Genomic DNA, 16,679 nt, shown 5'->3' on the forward strand with positions numbered 1-16,679 from the left:
AGTGGTGCTTACACCCTAATACTTTTCTAGATCCTTTTATAAGAGCCACACTATAACCAGCACTAACCTCTCTTTTTGTTGTAATGCAGGTAGGTTGAGGAGAAATGTAGACACACATGTATCATACGCAAAGGGAAGGAAAAGGTAGATCAACCTTTTGTTACTAATGATCTGCCAGTAGGTCACTCATAGGTGGATGGTGACTCTAGTGGCTTTGAGTAAAGCCTTGATGAGGTGCTCGGCTTCTATCTATGGTTACTCCTAGTGTAAGGAGAATAAAGGCTATTTTGAGGACACCTGGCAATGGTCCAAGTGTACGCACATCTATGAGGATTAGGTACCCTATTAACAGGTTGAGATATGATGGATATACAACCCATCATTATGCTTACATGGTCAAAGAAATATAGGATTTGGAGCCCACCTATTTTGAGCAAGTACTTCGAAATAAAATGGAAAGATGCCATGAATGAGGAGATGGCAGCATTGGATGCAAATGCAACATTGGAGTTAGTGCCTTTGCCTAAGGAAAAAAAGACAAATGGTTCAGTGAATGAGTAGCTATAAGGTGAGATTGGATGCCAAGGGCTATGCGCAGACCTATAGTATTGACTATGAGGAGACATTCAGGTCCGATTACAAGAATGGAAACCATGAGAGTTGTTATTACTATAGCTGCAAGCAAAGGGTTAGCCTTTACATCAGATATCTAAATATAAAGAATGCCTTCTTGTTGCATGGTGATTTGCAAGAAGAAGTATACATAATGTAGCCACCGTGTTATGAGAGTGATGCACACCTAGATTTTGTGTGCAAGTTACATAAAGTCCTATATGGCTTGAAGCTATAGGCACCCAGAGCATGGTCAAATAAGATGGGGGAGTATCTTGTTACCATTGGATTTCAGATATCTAATGTAGATTTTTCACTTTATGTGAAAAAGATAGATAGAGAGATCATGCTATTAGTCATCTATGTAGATGACTTGATTGTCTCACTAGATAATAGTAATGCTGACATACATGATGTCATGAGGATTTTAAAGAAGAAGTTTGAGGTAAAGGATTTGGGTCAGCTATAGTATTTCTTGGACATAGAGGTGGTGAGATCACCTTATGGCATTTTGTTATTACTACAGAGGCAATATGGCTTGGACATGTTGTCCAAGTATGGTATGACAGGCTGTGCACATAGAAGCTCCATAAATCTAGGAGATTACTTGGAGTGTAGTGTGTGGAGTTAAGCTCAAGGGGGAGTATTCAGATATCGAGCTCAACTAGTGCTACGGGAACATTGAAGGCCTCCCTTGGTGATAGCTTTCGCACTTATGACACTGGTATGGTTGGTGAGATTATGGTTGACATGCCACTAGTGGATGACAAGCTGTGTGATAGCCACCTTGGAGTACTAGAGTTATGGCATAGTTATAGTGCCAACTCATATAGTCGAGTTCACACTATGGACTGATGATTGTATGTTATTATAGGAGAGTACATTCCCTTATAGTATGTACTCTTATCTTTTAGTTATATGGTTGTAGAGAAGAGACGAAGATAGAGGAAAATTCAGCCATCCATCTCTCTTGTGTTTTGCTTTCTTTTGTGTGTTTGTGTGTGTTTGCACGCAAGGAACTCAAGTTCTCCCTCTCCCCCGCATTCTTTTTAAGAAAGGGGGGGAGAGAAAAGAAAATACGATCTGTTTCTTCCCCCCCTCCCCCTCCCTCTCATATATTTTGCGTACAAGGGTCCCGTTGGGCACTATGCAAAAAAGAGCGAGTGGCATTACTCATATAGCAAGTTCACACTATGGACTGATTATTGTATGTTATTATATGAGAGTACATTTCCTTAATAGTATATACTCTTATCTTTTAGTTATATGGTTGTAGAGAAGAGAAGAAGATAGAAGAAAATTCAGCCATCCATCTCTCTTGTGTTTTGCTTTCTTTTGTGTGTGTTTGCATGCAAAGAGCTTAAGTTCTCCCTCTCCCCCACATTCTCTTTAAGAAAGGGAGGGGAGAAAAGAAAATCTGATCTGTTTCTTCCCCCCCTCCCCCTCCCACTCATATATTTTGTGTAAAGGGTCTCGCTGGGCACTATGCAAAAAAGAGCGGGTAGCAACACACCGTCACACTAGGGGTGAAACTCTGCAAGTGGGAGGAGAGTGACCCCATGGAACCACTCACAAAATTTCACCTCCATTGGTTGCCAGATAGGTGTGACATCCTATCCAAACTTGTTCTTTTTTTGCATAGAGAGCTCCTTTGGCACTATGCAAAAAAAGAATGGGTGGCAACACACGTCACACCCATCCAGTGTCCAATGGGTGTGATGTCGAATTACCCAAACCTGCTCTCTATGCATGCGGTTATGCCCATGACTATATGTACGAATGTAGCCATGTGCATATCTACACGGGAATTCTAAAACTCCAAAATTCCTTTATTGAGGCATGGTTGTGGAAACATTTATGCCCTCATAGCGGTGCCACGAAAAGCTATGTAAGAAAAATCAAATATTGAGTTTCATTTCCTTTAACTAGAGTGTATAAAGCTCAACGTTAAACAATAATATTGCGATCATTGTAACTAACAATAATATTGCGATTGTTGTAACTAATCAAGAAGAAGCTCACTTGGATGGGCCATTAGTCACCATAAAATGTGTGTTATTGAGTTGTTAAACTTCAACTAAAGCTACATGGGAGTACCAAAGGCAAGATAATGAGAGCGGAGGCATGGATAGCATGGATAGGAGGCTATGAGTGAAAAAAGAAGACATTCGATTAATTATTTGATGTCTTTTTTGGTTTCCTTGGAACGAAAACATTAAAAAACAAAGAAACTAAAACGACATCTGCATGCCTACTATTGCATTTTCTTCCATCATCGACCTCCCTTCTCGCTTATGCCTTTGGCTCCCTATTTGTTGCAAGGCATCAGGTGGTGCAATGCGTTAATGAACATAGCAATTTGGCCATTCCTAATCGACACAATAAATAAAGTGTGCTTATGCTGCTGCAACTATAGCCACAATTCGATAAACAAATAGAAAGGATGTCTAGGAACCCTGCGTCCTTCTATTTCTTTTATGTGCAGCGTGAAGAAGTGATGCCTAAGACCCTTCCATCACATCTACGAACATAACTGCATGCTAGAATATATTTCTTTGTAAAAAAAAAACTAGTATTATAATCACATGAAAGTGTAATAAATGCCACTTTTAATATATTTCTCTTTGTCAACAAAAATAAAGAATATCTATGGTTCTATTTTTTCTTCCTCTTTTCTAAATTGTGAGAGTTTTATTTTTTTCAAAGAGTAGAGAGAGAATAGAGCTCGTAGCTCTAAAAGGGTGGCTTCAGAAGGGGATCATACATGGAAAGAGGCCCGAAATAATAATAAGAGGCGTGAAATATAGCTATGCAAGAAAATCTAGTTTTAGCCTTTCAAGAGGATGAAGGCATAATTTTCTTAGCTTGAAGCAGACAAGAACGGTATTGTGCAAGAGCCGTGAGAGTGAAATGCTGGGGGCGTAGAAGTGATAACTGAGGTAGAAATGACCGGGAAAGCATGTTCCTGTGAAGGAAGCCTCGTACCAAGACCCATCTTTTCTTTGGGTGGTTAAGAGGTATCTGACGTGTTCAATGGAATCTACCTTTTCGGCTGAGGATAGATCCCAAGCTCCTCCCCTTGTCTTTTCTGCCCCTTGGTGGAGCCCACTTCTCGGCCGGATTTCTGTGGATAGCCAAGAATTTTTTTCGGTGCATGTACTTGTGTTTACACTTGCCTATGCATGCCACATGTAGGCACTTACACTTAGAATTTTTCTCTAAGTGTGGACCTCGCCCTCATGTAAAAATGAGGGTGTGGGAGAACCTGCATGTATACGCACACTCAAGTGCAATCATATAGCATGTGAGTGTAATTCATATAGGATGTGTAGGGTAAATGGTTGTGCAATTTAAGTTTCGAAGCCACGTGCACGACACAGTACCCATATTTCAGCTCTATCCACCGCACTACATCGTAGTTGTTGGAGAACACCTTTTTGAAAAGGTACATAACGTTGTTGTAATGGTACTTTTCTCTGCCGGCCCCGCTACAGATAAGGGGGAGGGGGGGGGGCCCGGGGGGCTTGCTTCTTATCCTCAGCCTTTTCCTAGAGTATAGAGCATCTCCTGCAGCCAATAATCCAGTAACTGCCCATGCGGTTTGAGAAGGAGTGCCGGTGACCGGTCTGCTATTTGAAGGCATTGTAGCTGTAACATGTTTCACCCCATACTCCATCTGCACTTGAACTAGCCATTTGGCTCCTCTTGGGATTTCTTCTTCATGAGTGGAGGGTGCCACGGCAGATAATGCAACCAGCACGCCCCATCTTCCGAACCAGCAGCCTTCTTTCTCCTGCTCTTTTCTGCCGTAGGCGAGGCCTCTAGAGATGGACTCCGGGGGCGGCAAAGGAGCGTTGAAGCTGCCGTGCTTTAATCTGCCCACCATTTCCAGGACTCTGGCGGTGACATCCGAGGTGTAAGGGGTGGAGTTGAGCCAGTCCTGGTCATTATCTTTGTCGACGGCCGCCCAGCCGCCGGCTTTGCACTGCATGGAGGTGATCCACTTGACGGAGCGAGCAATGGCCCCTTGCTTGACGCTATCATTGGGGAGTTTGAGGGCGTCGAGGGCCATGACGACAACCGCGCTGTCGTCCACGTCGGGGTACCATCTGTTGAAGAACTCGAATGCCCAGCCGCCCGTGACGCCGGAGTTATTCTTGAAGGACCAATCTCCATGCTGGGTAATCTGCTTTTTGAGTAGCCACTCCCCGGCCGGATGATCAGGCGGCATCCCGGACTCAACCAGCGATCTGACAACAAGCGCCGTCTCCCACACAGGCGACACGCACGGCTGCACCCAGTACTGATCAGCCGTCTCATTGAGAAGTCTTTTAGAGCGAGCAGGCCCCTGTGCATCACCGGATTCGTGACGTCGTGCCCGAGCGTCTTCATACACAGCATGGAGTAAGATTGGAAAGAAACAAGCATATTTCTAGATTAGAAATATATATGCACAATCTAATTGATAATTATAAAGAAATATTCTTAAAGAAGACAAATAATTACAGAGAATATTGTTAAATAATGATAAAGTTAATTCAATCTCATCGGTCTGATCTGCAAGCTGCAGAAGAGAGGCCACTAGTTTCTAATTTCGATTTTCAACTATCCAAAAGTGGAATGTGGAAACCTGAAAAGGTTTACATTTTCTGAAAGATTCTGTAAATGTCAATATATATATTCTATAAATGTTCATAAAACGTGGATTGAAAACACGCTACCCAAACAAGGTTCTCAAATGGACTAAGTGCTCACTCCTCTTCTGCATCTCCATAGCTTACTAAGCTTACTAAGGTTCTCAAATGACACGTTTGGATAAGCTTACTAAGGTTCTCAAATGACACGCTATCCAAACGGCTTCAATCAAATCATCTAAATAAAAAAGAAGGTTTTATTAAAGCCAAACTGCTAGGGTACCAGAAAAACATGCCTATCATTGCAGGATTGGATGGAAAAATCTTTAAAGTTAAAAGGAAAATTAGGATCAATGCAGGATTGCATGGAAACATCCTCAAAGTTAAAAGGAAAATTAGGCATATGTCTGTTTAAATGTGGAACAGAAACCGTAGTAATATTAAAAAGAAGGCACGTGGAATCCATACATACGAGCATTGAAGGAAAGGCAAGGGCAAATATATGAAGGCATAGACTACACGGACCTGGATAAAAGAAGGAAGAAGGCCAGAACTTTGCAATCACAGTGAGGACAGGATTATTGGCAATATGAAGGCATCAACTTCAATGGCTTCCCGTAATAAGAGAGCTCTTAGAAGACCTTCATGTCGAACAGTTAAACGGGGGTCACAACAGTACTCGGTGGGAGCAGGCCTGGAAATCATGATCATCGATAGAACTTATATAAAGACCACCTTCAAGTGCAGTTTAACGCGGGTCACTACAGTCGCTGGGAGCCTGGAGATGATCATCAATATGATCAATGAAGTAGGTGGAAGAGTTTGGGTCCTAACCTCTGATGATAAGGGCGGGTTCACATTGGAGCGGCGGAAAACATACTCTCAAACACACTTTTCCAGGTGGAACTCTTACAAAATGCACACTTCCGCCGTCCAAGTGTTCACATGGGGAGGGGGAAGTAAAAGGGAGCCTGACTTCTTCCGCCGCCCACTGTGAACACTGGGGGGCGGCGGAAGAAAGAGTAAACACCATACCAAAAACCATAGAACAAAGCTATATTATGTCCACAAAGCATAGTGTAACTACAAAAATAAAGAAGAAGCCACACTACAAACCACAATAAGCCAGACAAAAGACTTGTATTACAAAAGCTTAATCAGAGTTGGTAGGTGAGTCCAGCTCCTCTAAAGCCGCCCTTCCAAAAACTTGTAGGACATTCATCCTTGCTTGCTCTCTATACATTGTTCGGGCAAGACTATCTCGCGGCTCCGAGCCAACTCCAAGGTCACTCGCACCCCCTTCATTGCCTCCTTGAGCGCGCTCCATTGCATCCTCTATGTCAACTTCACGTATTGCTTGAAGCTCCCTCATGGAGGTAGCTATTGCTCTTCGATCCTCTTCTACACGTCCAGAGCATGCTGCCAATTCTGCTTCCGCCTCACGTACCCACTCCATATCAAAAGACTCTCCATGTTGGATACAAATGTTGTGTAGCACAAGACAAGCCGCAACAAGATCTGGGACATGACGTAGATTCATGTCACATCTTTTTAGCAAGATGCGAAACCTTGCCTTGAGCATACCAAACGCTCTCTCAACTGGCATCCTTGTGCTCGATTGAATGAAATTCCAATGGTACTTTACACGTGTCAACCCTTCCTTGCATCCTTTGAAAGGCACTAACATGTATGGCCGTGCGGGGTAAGCACAGTCGCCAACCAAACAATAGTTACCCAGCTCGCCCCTTGCACATGCTTGCCCTATATCACTTCTGGAGAAGTTCAAGGAGTCATGCGCTGATCCGGCCCAACCGACATCATAATTCCATACTGAGCAATTGGCGGCTACTGTTAGTTGTAGCAAAATAGAGTGGAACCCTTTCCGATTGAAGTAGTCAACATGGTTGTCACGGGGTGCAATGATGGGGATGTGAGAACCATCTATCGCACCAACGACGTAGGGAATTTCCCTAAGTGCCTCAAACTCTCGTGCTAAAGTTGCTAGCCGAGATCTTGAAGGCCATCTTATGTACATATTCCGGAGACCCGATTTCACAATTGCCTTGGAAAATGCAAGGATTATTTCACAACATGTGCTCTTAGTGCAACCATAGGTGTCACCAAGGCCCAGTAGTCCATCTCCTGTAGCAAGTCTGCTTAGAGCAATGGCTACCCTATCTTGAATAGACACAGGCGCACGAAAGTTTGTGGTTTTCTTTTGCATGAATGGTGCTAGACTCCCACAAAGGTAATGAAAGGTTTATTTGCTAACCCTAAGACGCCGCTTGAACATGGTAGCACTATAAGCACTTAGGAGATAGCATTTTACAAAGCCTTGAGGCCGTGGATATGCCCACGCTTGTCTGTGTTCATGACCCCTCCTACGGTTCGCAATCTTCCTCAACCTCACAGATCGTGCCATGCATTCGGTAACATGCAACCAAGTCTGCACTATGCACTCATCATTGTGCATGCTTGGTCCTTTAAGCAATTCATAGATCGCTATAGAACACAACCACGCACAATAGAGTGCAATGTCTTTGGACATGCCCATTGTCACCTGCAAATCCAAAACAAGTTGATACATATTAAATTCTCAGCTTAACATGCTTCTTAGGACAATAGAAACATTCATAAATCCATACAACGCATAGGAACAAAGCAACGTCGAGATCCCAAACTTTATAAACTCATACAATAATAATAACAAGAATTTCCTCCGCCAAGGCTACTTGTTGCCCCCCCTTCCTTCCTTAAGGAATTCACTCATTGTGGCATGCAATCCTGCCAATATCTTCAGTCGCTCCCTCTCCAAGGCAACATTTTGGCTAGAGGTCTCCTTGAGATGGTCCAATAGATGTTTCCCAGTATCGGCCATTGTGGCCAAAGATTCCTCATACTTGGGAGTCACTCGACGACTTGAGGACATGGGTGCTTGTGGCTTCTCGTCATCTTGTGCTATAGTTACTTCATCCTTGTCACCGCCAGGGAAAGTAGCATCATCCATTGTTGATGAAGAAGCGTGGCTAAGAGGAGTGACCGTGGCTCTATCGTGGTAATACTCATCCACCACATCGAACCATTTACATGTGTGCCTCCTGTCATTGCCAGATACCGAGTTGTGAGCTTTGTCCACTCTATATTTTGCTAGCACCGCTTGCCACTTCTTGCGACAACTTTCACTATCCTTATTGAAATCAGGGTAAATGCCGGCTAGCTTTGTGGCCACCTTTGCCCACAAGTTGACCCCTTGTTTCCCAGGATTGTTGAACTCCTCACTCATGCCCCCCCTGACATGAATGAGTTGGTCAACCCAAAATTCTTGCCACTTGCTTTTCTTATTGTCGTTGTCGTCATCTTCCCCCAAGTCCACCACCACCTTCTTTTTGGAGTTCCTGGGTTTCTTTGGCGCAGGTTGGGTCTCTAACACAATCTCCTCATTGCTAGGCTCCTTCCTCATGCCACGAACTCGCTTTGGTTGAGAAGATAAAGGGGGGTTATTGAGTGAGTTGGGTGATGGTTGGCTTCCTAGGGAATTGGGAATGGAACCCATGTTTGGGATACCTAGGGGGGATGATCGATTAGGAGGTTGCGCTACCATAGGTGAATGGGGGGGGCGAAACATGAAGGGAGAGTTTGGAGAAAAGGAAGGAGAATTGAGCATGGCTTGGAAGCCATGAGGTGGCACATGAAAAGGAGGAGGGGGAAATGAATAGAAATTAGAGTGCGGGAGAGGAGTTTGGGAGAAAATAGGATCATCGTCGCCGCGTTGTTGCGATGAATCAAATTCATGGCTCGTGTTGGAATCCATAGTACCTACATGGAACACGAAGAGAATATTAGCACCACATAAAATAAAAACACATACATTAGTCATGATAATGGAAATGCGGTTTGTGAGGGGTCACCTTATGCGCTCGCTTCACGTTGCCTCCCGCCCTTTTCGCACACCCCTAAAAGAAAAACAAAAGCACACAATGTCAAAATCATGGCAAGTGTACCACAAAAACATTAAAAGAAAGGTAAATGGGTGGATAAAAAGAAAGCATGATTGAAGTGCATGTAAAAGCACCTTGGAGAATGGAAATTGTGAAGCTTATTATTATGTTCTCTAGAAATTCTAGAGGGTACAAAATCTCACAGGGTAGACCCTCTAATTTATAGGAAATTGAAGGGTGTTGGGGGGAGGGACGTTGGAAAATGAACGTTGAAAGTGGAAAGTGGCCGTTGGAAAAAAGGCCGTTGAAAAAAATATCCGTTGGGATTCCGTTTTTGGAAATTTTGGAAACAGCAGCAATTCCAAAATTTTGGAAAAAGGCCGTTTCTGAAAAACATCCGTCTGGAAGCCGTTTTGGGCGAGGGGGGGGGTCGGCACATTTTCAACGGCCTTCTTCCATGATGTGGACAGCGGGGGGGTGGATTTCCACCGCCCGCTGTGAACGCAGAGTGCCCCATGGCACTCTGCGATTGGATGGCAGGCAGGCGGCAGCTTGGCTGCCGCCTTATCTGAACCGGGCCTAAAACTAGCAACACGCTAGTACGCTACTTTCAGCTTTTAATATTTGGGTGGGGTTACCTGTTTTTGGGCATTTTGGCCACTTACATTGAATGACCGTAAAAGAATAAAGTAAAAGAACCGACATACATTATTTTTACTATACTAAATCTGTCATTTTGAAGGCGTCAAAAATTATTATCCTTGTACTGTACCTTAAAAACTGACATTATTTCTTTTTCTTTTTTTTTAAAAGTTAAAACGGTGGAATATATTAAAAAAAATATGGTTACAAGATCCCATGTGGAAGGTCCATGGGGAGACACTACGACCTGATGAAACCTTCAGAAAAAGAGGGTAAAAACCCTGAAACAAAAACAGAAACTGTACTAAATCATATCATGAACTGTTCGGCCAGCTAGCACCAGTAAAGGTAAAGATCTTCAGAAAAGGAACAACAGAGACACTGCAGCAGAAAATCCTGATGTATCAGTTCTCGGCGGCCAGCCCCTCTTCTAATTCGTGAGAGAGGATGATGAAACATAATGAGCAGAAGATTGAGGCCAAGAAACACTGTAACATAACAATTCTGATGCACCAGTTTGACAGACAAATCCTGAAGCACAGATTGAGGCACTAGGCAGTGGCCAGCCAGCCCCAGTGGAGCTTGACTGAGAGGTTGGTAGAATATCATGAGCAGAAAATTGAGGCCATGAGGGCTTAAAGAACCCCACAAAAGCTCTCTGAAGCCTAGACGTAGAACTCGGAATTCTGCAGCCTTCTTTGACATTCCACATGGAGCCCTTGTATCATAACTTCCTTTGTTTGGCTATGCGAGGAGACATGGAATCTCTTCCATTTCCTCCAAGGTAGGTCTTGCCACCGGTCCACCTCCATGGAAACACCACTCAGCTGGAGTCGATGGATAAGCTTGAGAACACTGTCAAGAAAAAGATAAAAGTGGTGATTAGTTTTAATTTCATATAGCGCTTCATTACGTTGCTTCCATACATGCCAAAGAAACAGAATTCTGACGGACTGCCACGTTAAGGGGTCCATAGAGTGGCATTCTCCTAGGAGGATTTCTTTCCAACTCAAAGGGATTTTCCTAATTTTCTTAAAGGCCTTGTTCAGAACATCCAAGAATTGTCTAGTGTCTGGGCAAGAGAAGAAGAGATGGGGGACAGTTTCCAGCTTGGTATTACAGCGGGGACAAAGGCCGTTCCCATGTCCAAACTTCACGGCCTTCTCAAGGGTCCAGGTCGCTTTGTGCATGACCAGCCAGGCCAAAATGGCGTGTTTTCTTTCATGAGCGAAGGCCCAAATAAGATTAAATCGGAAGGCCCATTGATGTTTGTTCCAGGCCAAGGACCATCTCTTATTGAGCTTAAGAATCAGATTCCTTGCATGAAAAGTGTTAGGTAACTTGACAAGATTACTGGAGTCGCCCCACCGGATGGCTTTAGAAAAGGTAATACAGTCACAAATCAGCCCCGGGGGAATGGAAACCTTAAGAGCATTACACCTCTGAATGACCAACTCAACTCCACCACGGGATAAGATGAATTTATTGCAGAGTTGTTCCCTGTTTAATATGCCAGTTGAGTCACATAAGTCACCCCAAACCTTTATACCAGCTTTGAAACAAGAAAGACTGGTCTGGACCTATTCATTGGAGATCGGAGACACGAGATGCCCAAACCACACAGAGTCAGCAGCATAGGCATACCTACCTCTCTTAGTAAAGGTTTGGAAACAGAAGAGCTTTTTGTATTTCATCCAAGACTCCCACATCCTACAGCACAGTTTGCTGCCTATAGGGGAGAGATAGGCCTTTGAGAACAAAACTTCATTGAGAGAGAAACCCTTCCAAGATCTTTTACCTTTGAGCCAAAATTTATTAATATCCCTTTTGAGTAAGTCTGCCCAAACATCATTAGACAAGATGGCTCTATGCACCCATTTAGCTGCAAGCTTCTCAGCAAGCAAACCAATGTTGATGATGCCAAGACCCCCTTGCTCTTTTTCCAAGCAACATGTCTGAAAATCTACTTTGCTGATCCTCTTACTTTCCAGAGATCCCCCCCACAGAAATTCCCCATGATCGAGTTAAGGGATTGGAGTTGGGTCTCAGAGGGTCTCCAAGAGGCCAGGAAGTAAACAACAGAGGGGATAATGAAGTGATTGAGGACAAAGGCTCTTGATGCCACCCCTGTGTTGATGTGACTCCATTTCTTGACCTGATTCTTGAGTTTATCAAGCACATAGTCCCACCTTTGTTTGGAAGAGATGTTAAAGCCCATGGGGATTCCTAGAAGTCTGAACACAACACCATCCGGGATACTCTTACAACCAGCGGACAGGATCGAGGGAGAGGCACCCCTTCAAAGACTCTGAAGCTGGTCTTGGAGTGGTTTATCTGCGAGCCACTAGCAAGGCAGAAGGTCTTCAGGCAGGACATAAAGTGGGCAGCAGTCTGCACTTCATTCCGGAGCAGCACATTCGTGTCATCAGCAAAAAGCTGCAGACATAAAGGATCAGTCCTGTTGGGGATCTCAATACCCTTGATATTATTATCAGTTATATCCTTGTTAACAAGCCATCCCAGAGCATCCGCAACAATAGCAAAAAGAAGAGGGGACAGGGGACAGCCTTGCCTTATAGATTTCCTCAGAGGAAAGGCACCAGTAAGAGACCCATTGATAGCCACCTTGGAAGAAGCATTTCCAAGCAAGGTTTGGACATACTTTATGAATTTCCTATTGAGACCAATATCTTGAAGGGATTGGAAGAGGAACGACCAGTCTATTCTATCATAGGCTTTATCAAAGTCTATTTTGAGGAAGATGGGTTGGACTCGCTTGATCAGCTTGAGAATGCTGTCAAGAAATAGAAAGAAATTGTGATTAATTTTTATGCCAAAGAGGGCTTCATTCCTTTTTTTCTAGACATGCCACAACAGGAGACATCTGACAGACTGCCAGATTAAGGGGTCTAGCTGACGACATTTTCCTAACAGAATTAACTTCATATATTTGCCCTTGCCTTTCCTTCAATGGCGCTCATACGTACAGATTCCACGTACCTTGTTTTTAATATTACTACGGTTTTTGTTCCACATTATTCAACAGACATATGCCTAATTTTCCTTTAACTTTGAAGATTTTTCCATGCAATCCTACTGGAATGATAGGCATGTTTGCCTAATTTTCCTTTTAACTTTAGAGATTTTTCCATCCAATCCTGCAATGATGTTTTTCTGCTACCCTCGCAGTTTGGGTTTAATAAAACCTTCTTTTTTATTTAGATGATTTGATTGATTATGCTTTTGCCACTTGTCACCCTGACATCAATTTGGATTTCAGCGAATTGATTATGTACTTTGTTGTAGTGCGATACCAAACGATACTATGTGCAGAGTTGAAGATATGATAGAATCTTCAATCTCCTAGCTGTTAGTCTAATAATTGGGCCATGGAGTGTTGTAACAAACAGACTTACGCATCCATGCTCACTTAGCTATATCTTTAGATCAGTTTAAACATTAAACTCTATAGTTTAAGGACATATACGAAGTGGTGGTCGACTGTAGTCAGCTCATCAGTACACTTACACTAAATCCACTAATTAGAATTTTAAAATTTAGCCTTCGAGACTTAATCAACGTGTCAATTCACTAGGGATTCACAATGAATGATTCCAACTTCTGTATTTAGCTTAGACACAACATTCGTGTTACCGCACTAATCTCATTCATATTGTAGTCCCTGGGTTGTTTTCAGGCTTTGAAGATGTTGTACATGCAGGCATACAAAGTAGTCCTTTGAGGAGTACTTAAGTAATCTTCTCTAATTCTGAATTAATTATTTATCACCTGCAGAAAACATTTTTCTCAACAATTCAAAAAACTATCAACCTCAAATTTTTGTAGGTTTTTTCTTAAATTTAAAAGTTTTTAGCAAAATTATAACTAAAATCCCTTAAAATTTGTAAGTTTTTGTGAATTGTTATTTTGAAATTTGAAGGTTATTTTTCAAAATTTGCCATTCACCTGACACTAAACCTCGGTCTTTCGTGAACACTATTTTGAAGCTGTTTCACTCATCACATGTTTTGCTAGATTTAGATTTAATGGTGTTAAACTTTAGCTCTTTTGTAGGCGTCCATTATAACTTCTACACTTTAGATTTAATGGTGTTAAACTTTAGCTCTTTTGTAGGCGTCCATTATAACTTCTACACTTTAGTAAGCTATGGAGATGTAGAAGAGGAGTGAGCACTTAGACCATGATTTGAGAACCTTGTTTGGATAGCGTGTTTTCAATCCACGTTATATGAGCATTTATAGAGTATATATATTGACATTTAGAGAATCTTTCAGAAAATGTAAAACTTTTCAGGTTTGCACATTCCACTTTTGGATAGTTGAAAATTGAAATTAGAAACTAGTGGTCTCGCTTGCTTTGAATGTAGTCGTCTCTCTTCTGCAACTTGCAGATCAGACCGATGAGATTGAATTAACTTTATCATTATTTAACAATCTTACTGATTCGGGAACCGATCAAGAGATGATTATCTGTAATTATTTGTCTTATTTAAGAATATTTCTTTATAATTATCAATTGGATTGTGCATATATATTTCTAATCTAGAAATTTGCTTGTTTCTTTCATGAGCTGCATGCAGGGTATTAGTGGTGTGCGTATAGTCGTGAGCAAAGATGTTGCCATACAGTCAAGAGTTTTACAATGAAGCGGAAGCCATTAAAGGTGCAATGGGTGGAGAAAACCCGACTTTAGATGAGGCCATCAAGCGCAGCCAAGATCTGCTGCTTTCCCAACAGTACCCAGAAGGTTACTGGTGGGCAGAATTAGAGTGCAATGTTTCCATCACTGCTGAAACCGTCCTCTTGTTCAAGATATTGGGCATTGATCGTAACTATCCAGTCCACAAGATGGAGAATTACATAAGGAAAAACCAGCGCAGCCATGGCGGGTGGGAGCTTTTCTATGGAGATGGTGGTGAGTTGAGTCTCTCGATAGAAGCTTACATGGCACTGCGTTTGCTGAACGTTCCTGTTACAGACCCAGCACTGCAGAACGCTTTGAAATTTATCCTTAACAGAGGAGGTCTGACAAAGGCTAGGATTTTCACCAAGCTTTGTTTGGCTATGCTGGGGCGCTTTGATTGGAGGGGGATACCTTCTTTGCCAGCTTGGTTGGCGTTGTTGCCGAACTGGTTTTTGACAAACATATATGAAATGTCTAGCTGGGCGAGGTCATGCACAGTGCCTTTGATTGTGGTGTTTGATAAGAAGCCTGTATTCCGGCGGTGTGCTTGGACGAGCTGTATGTGGAAGGGAGGAAGCAAGCGCGCGTGACCGCACCCTTCAGAGGCGATTGGACGGACTTCCTTGTGGTGGTGGATTACGCTCTCAAGGTGGCGGAGAGGTGGGGGTTGGTGCCGTTCAGGGAGAGGGGGCTCAGAGCGGCGGAGAAGTGGGTGGTGGAGAGGCAGGAGGACTCGGGTGATTGGGCGGGGATCTTTCCGGCCATGTTCTACTCTATGCTGTGTATGAAGACGCTCGGGCACGAGGTGACTGATCCGGTGATGCACAGGAGCCTGCTCGCCCTAAAAGACTTCTCAATGGAGACCGCTGAGCAGCCGTGCGTGTCGCCTGTGTGGGACACGGTGCTTGTTTTCAGATCGCTGGTTGAGTCCGAGATGCCGCCTGATCATCCGGCCCTCCAGCGGGCTGGGGAGTGGCTACTCAAGAAGCAGATTACCCAGCATGGAGATTGGTCCTTCAAGAATAACTCCGGCTTCACGGGCGGCTGGGCATTCGAGTTCTTCAACAGATGGTACCCCGACGTGGACGACAGCACGGTTGTCGTCATGGCCCTGGATGCCTTCGAACTCCCCAATAAGAGCGTCAAACAGGGGGCCATTGCTCGCTCCGTCAAGTGGATCACCTCCATGCAGTGCAAAGCCGGCGGCTGGGCGGCGTTCGACAAAGATAATGACCAGGACTGGCTCAAGTCCACCACCCCTTACGGTGACCTGAAAGCTATGATCGACCCCAACACCTCCGATGTCACTGCTAGAGTCCTGGAAATGGTGGGCAGATTACAGCACGGCAACTTCAACGCTCCTTTGCCACCCCCGGAGTCCATCTCTACAGGCCTCGCCTACCTCAGAAAAGAGCAGGAGAAAGAAGGCTGCTGGTTCGGAAGATGGGGCGTTAACTACATCTACGGCACGTGCGGCGTGCTGGTTGCATTATCCGTCGTGGCACCCTCCACTCATGAAGAAGAAATCTCAAGAGGAGCCAAATGGCTAGTTCAAGTGCAGAACACTAACAACAGTATAGGAGATGGAGGGTGGGGTGAAACATGCTACAGCTACAACCACCCTGCCGCCCTCAAAGAGCAGACCGGATATGGAAGCACTCCTTCTCAAACCGCATGGGCAGTTATAGGATTATTGGCTGCAGGAGATGCTCTAGGAAAATATGAGGTAGATTCCATTGAACATGGAGTCAGATACCTCTTAACCACCCAAAGAAAAGATGGATCTTGGTACGAGGCTTCCTTCACAGGAACAGGCTTTCCTGGTCATTTCTACCACAGGTATCACTTTTACGCCCAGCATTTCACTCTCACGGCTCTTGCACGATACCGTTCTTGTCTGCTTCAAGCTAAGAAAATTATGCCTTTATCCTCTTGAAAGGCTGGAACTGGCTTTTCTTGCATAACTATATTTCACGCCTCTTATTATTATTTCGGGCATCTTTCTGTGTATGGTCCCTTTCTGAAGCCACCCTACTAGAGCTACTAGCTCTATTCTCTCTCTACTCTTTGAGAAAAACAAAACTCTCACAATTTATTATTTCGGCGTGTATGATCCCCTTCTGAAGCCACCCTATTAGTTCTATTCTCT

At 43.7% G+C, this 16,679-nt stretch overlaps 1 protein-coding gene, 1 long non-coding RNA gene and 2 pseudogenes across 2 annotated transcripts; 2 read left to right on the forward strand and 2 right to left on the reverse strand.

Annotated features, from left to right (window-relative positions):
• Positions 1-3,223: 3,223 nt before the first annotated feature.
• LOC147631901 (dammaradiene synthase pseudogene) lies at positions 3,224-5,013 on the reverse strand (annotated as a pseudogene).
• A 175-nt stretch (positions 5,014-5,188) lies between these two features.
• On the forward strand, positions 5,189-5,910 carry LOC147631902 (uncharacterized). The gene is made up of 2 exons (XR_015267373.1): positions 5,189-5,406; positions 5,442-5,910. It is a non-coding gene; the product is annotated as an uncharacterized LOC147631902 (long non-coding RNA).
• Positions 5,911-6,399: 489 nt separating this feature from the next.
• Positions 6,400-9,387, reverse strand: LOC147631903 (uncharacterized). Its single transcript, XM_086807973.1, has 4 exons — positions 9,319-9,387; positions 9,155-9,199; positions 8,334-9,062; positions 6,400-7,478 (listed from the first exon to the last, which is right to left on the reverse strand). The coding sequence occupies exons 3-4, from the start codon at positions 9,055-9,057 to the stop codon at positions 6,400-6,402; spliced, it is 1,803 nt and encodes a 600-aa protein (XP_086664099.1). The 5' UTR covers positions 9,058-9,062; positions 9,155-9,199; positions 9,319-9,387.
• A 4,591-nt stretch (positions 9,388-13,978) lies between these two features.
• Positions 13,979-16,466, forward strand: LOC147631904 (dammaradiene synthase pseudogene; annotated as a pseudogene).
• The last annotated feature ends 213 nt before the right edge of the window (positions 16,467-16,679 follow it).

Source organism: Cibotium barometz, chromosome 14 (genome assembly GCF_041138505.1).
Source record: "Cibotium barometz isolate CiBa-2024 chromosome 14, ASM4113850v1, whole genome shotgun sequence".
Taxonomy (NCBI): Eukaryota; Viridiplantae; Streptophyta; class Polypodiopsida; order Cyatheales; family Cibotiaceae; genus Cibotium; species Cibotium barometz.

Bases quoted from the DNA above. Each gene is read 5' to 3' on its own strand.
- LOC147631903 (XM_086807973.1), bottom strand. From the start codon at position 9,057: ATGGATTCCAACACGAGCCATGAATTTGATTCATCGCAACAACGCGGC. The intron at 7,479-8,333 runs GTAAATGGTTCG...GTGGGAGTCTAG, and splicing joins CAATGACAGGAGGCACACAT to CACCATTCATGCAAAAGAAA.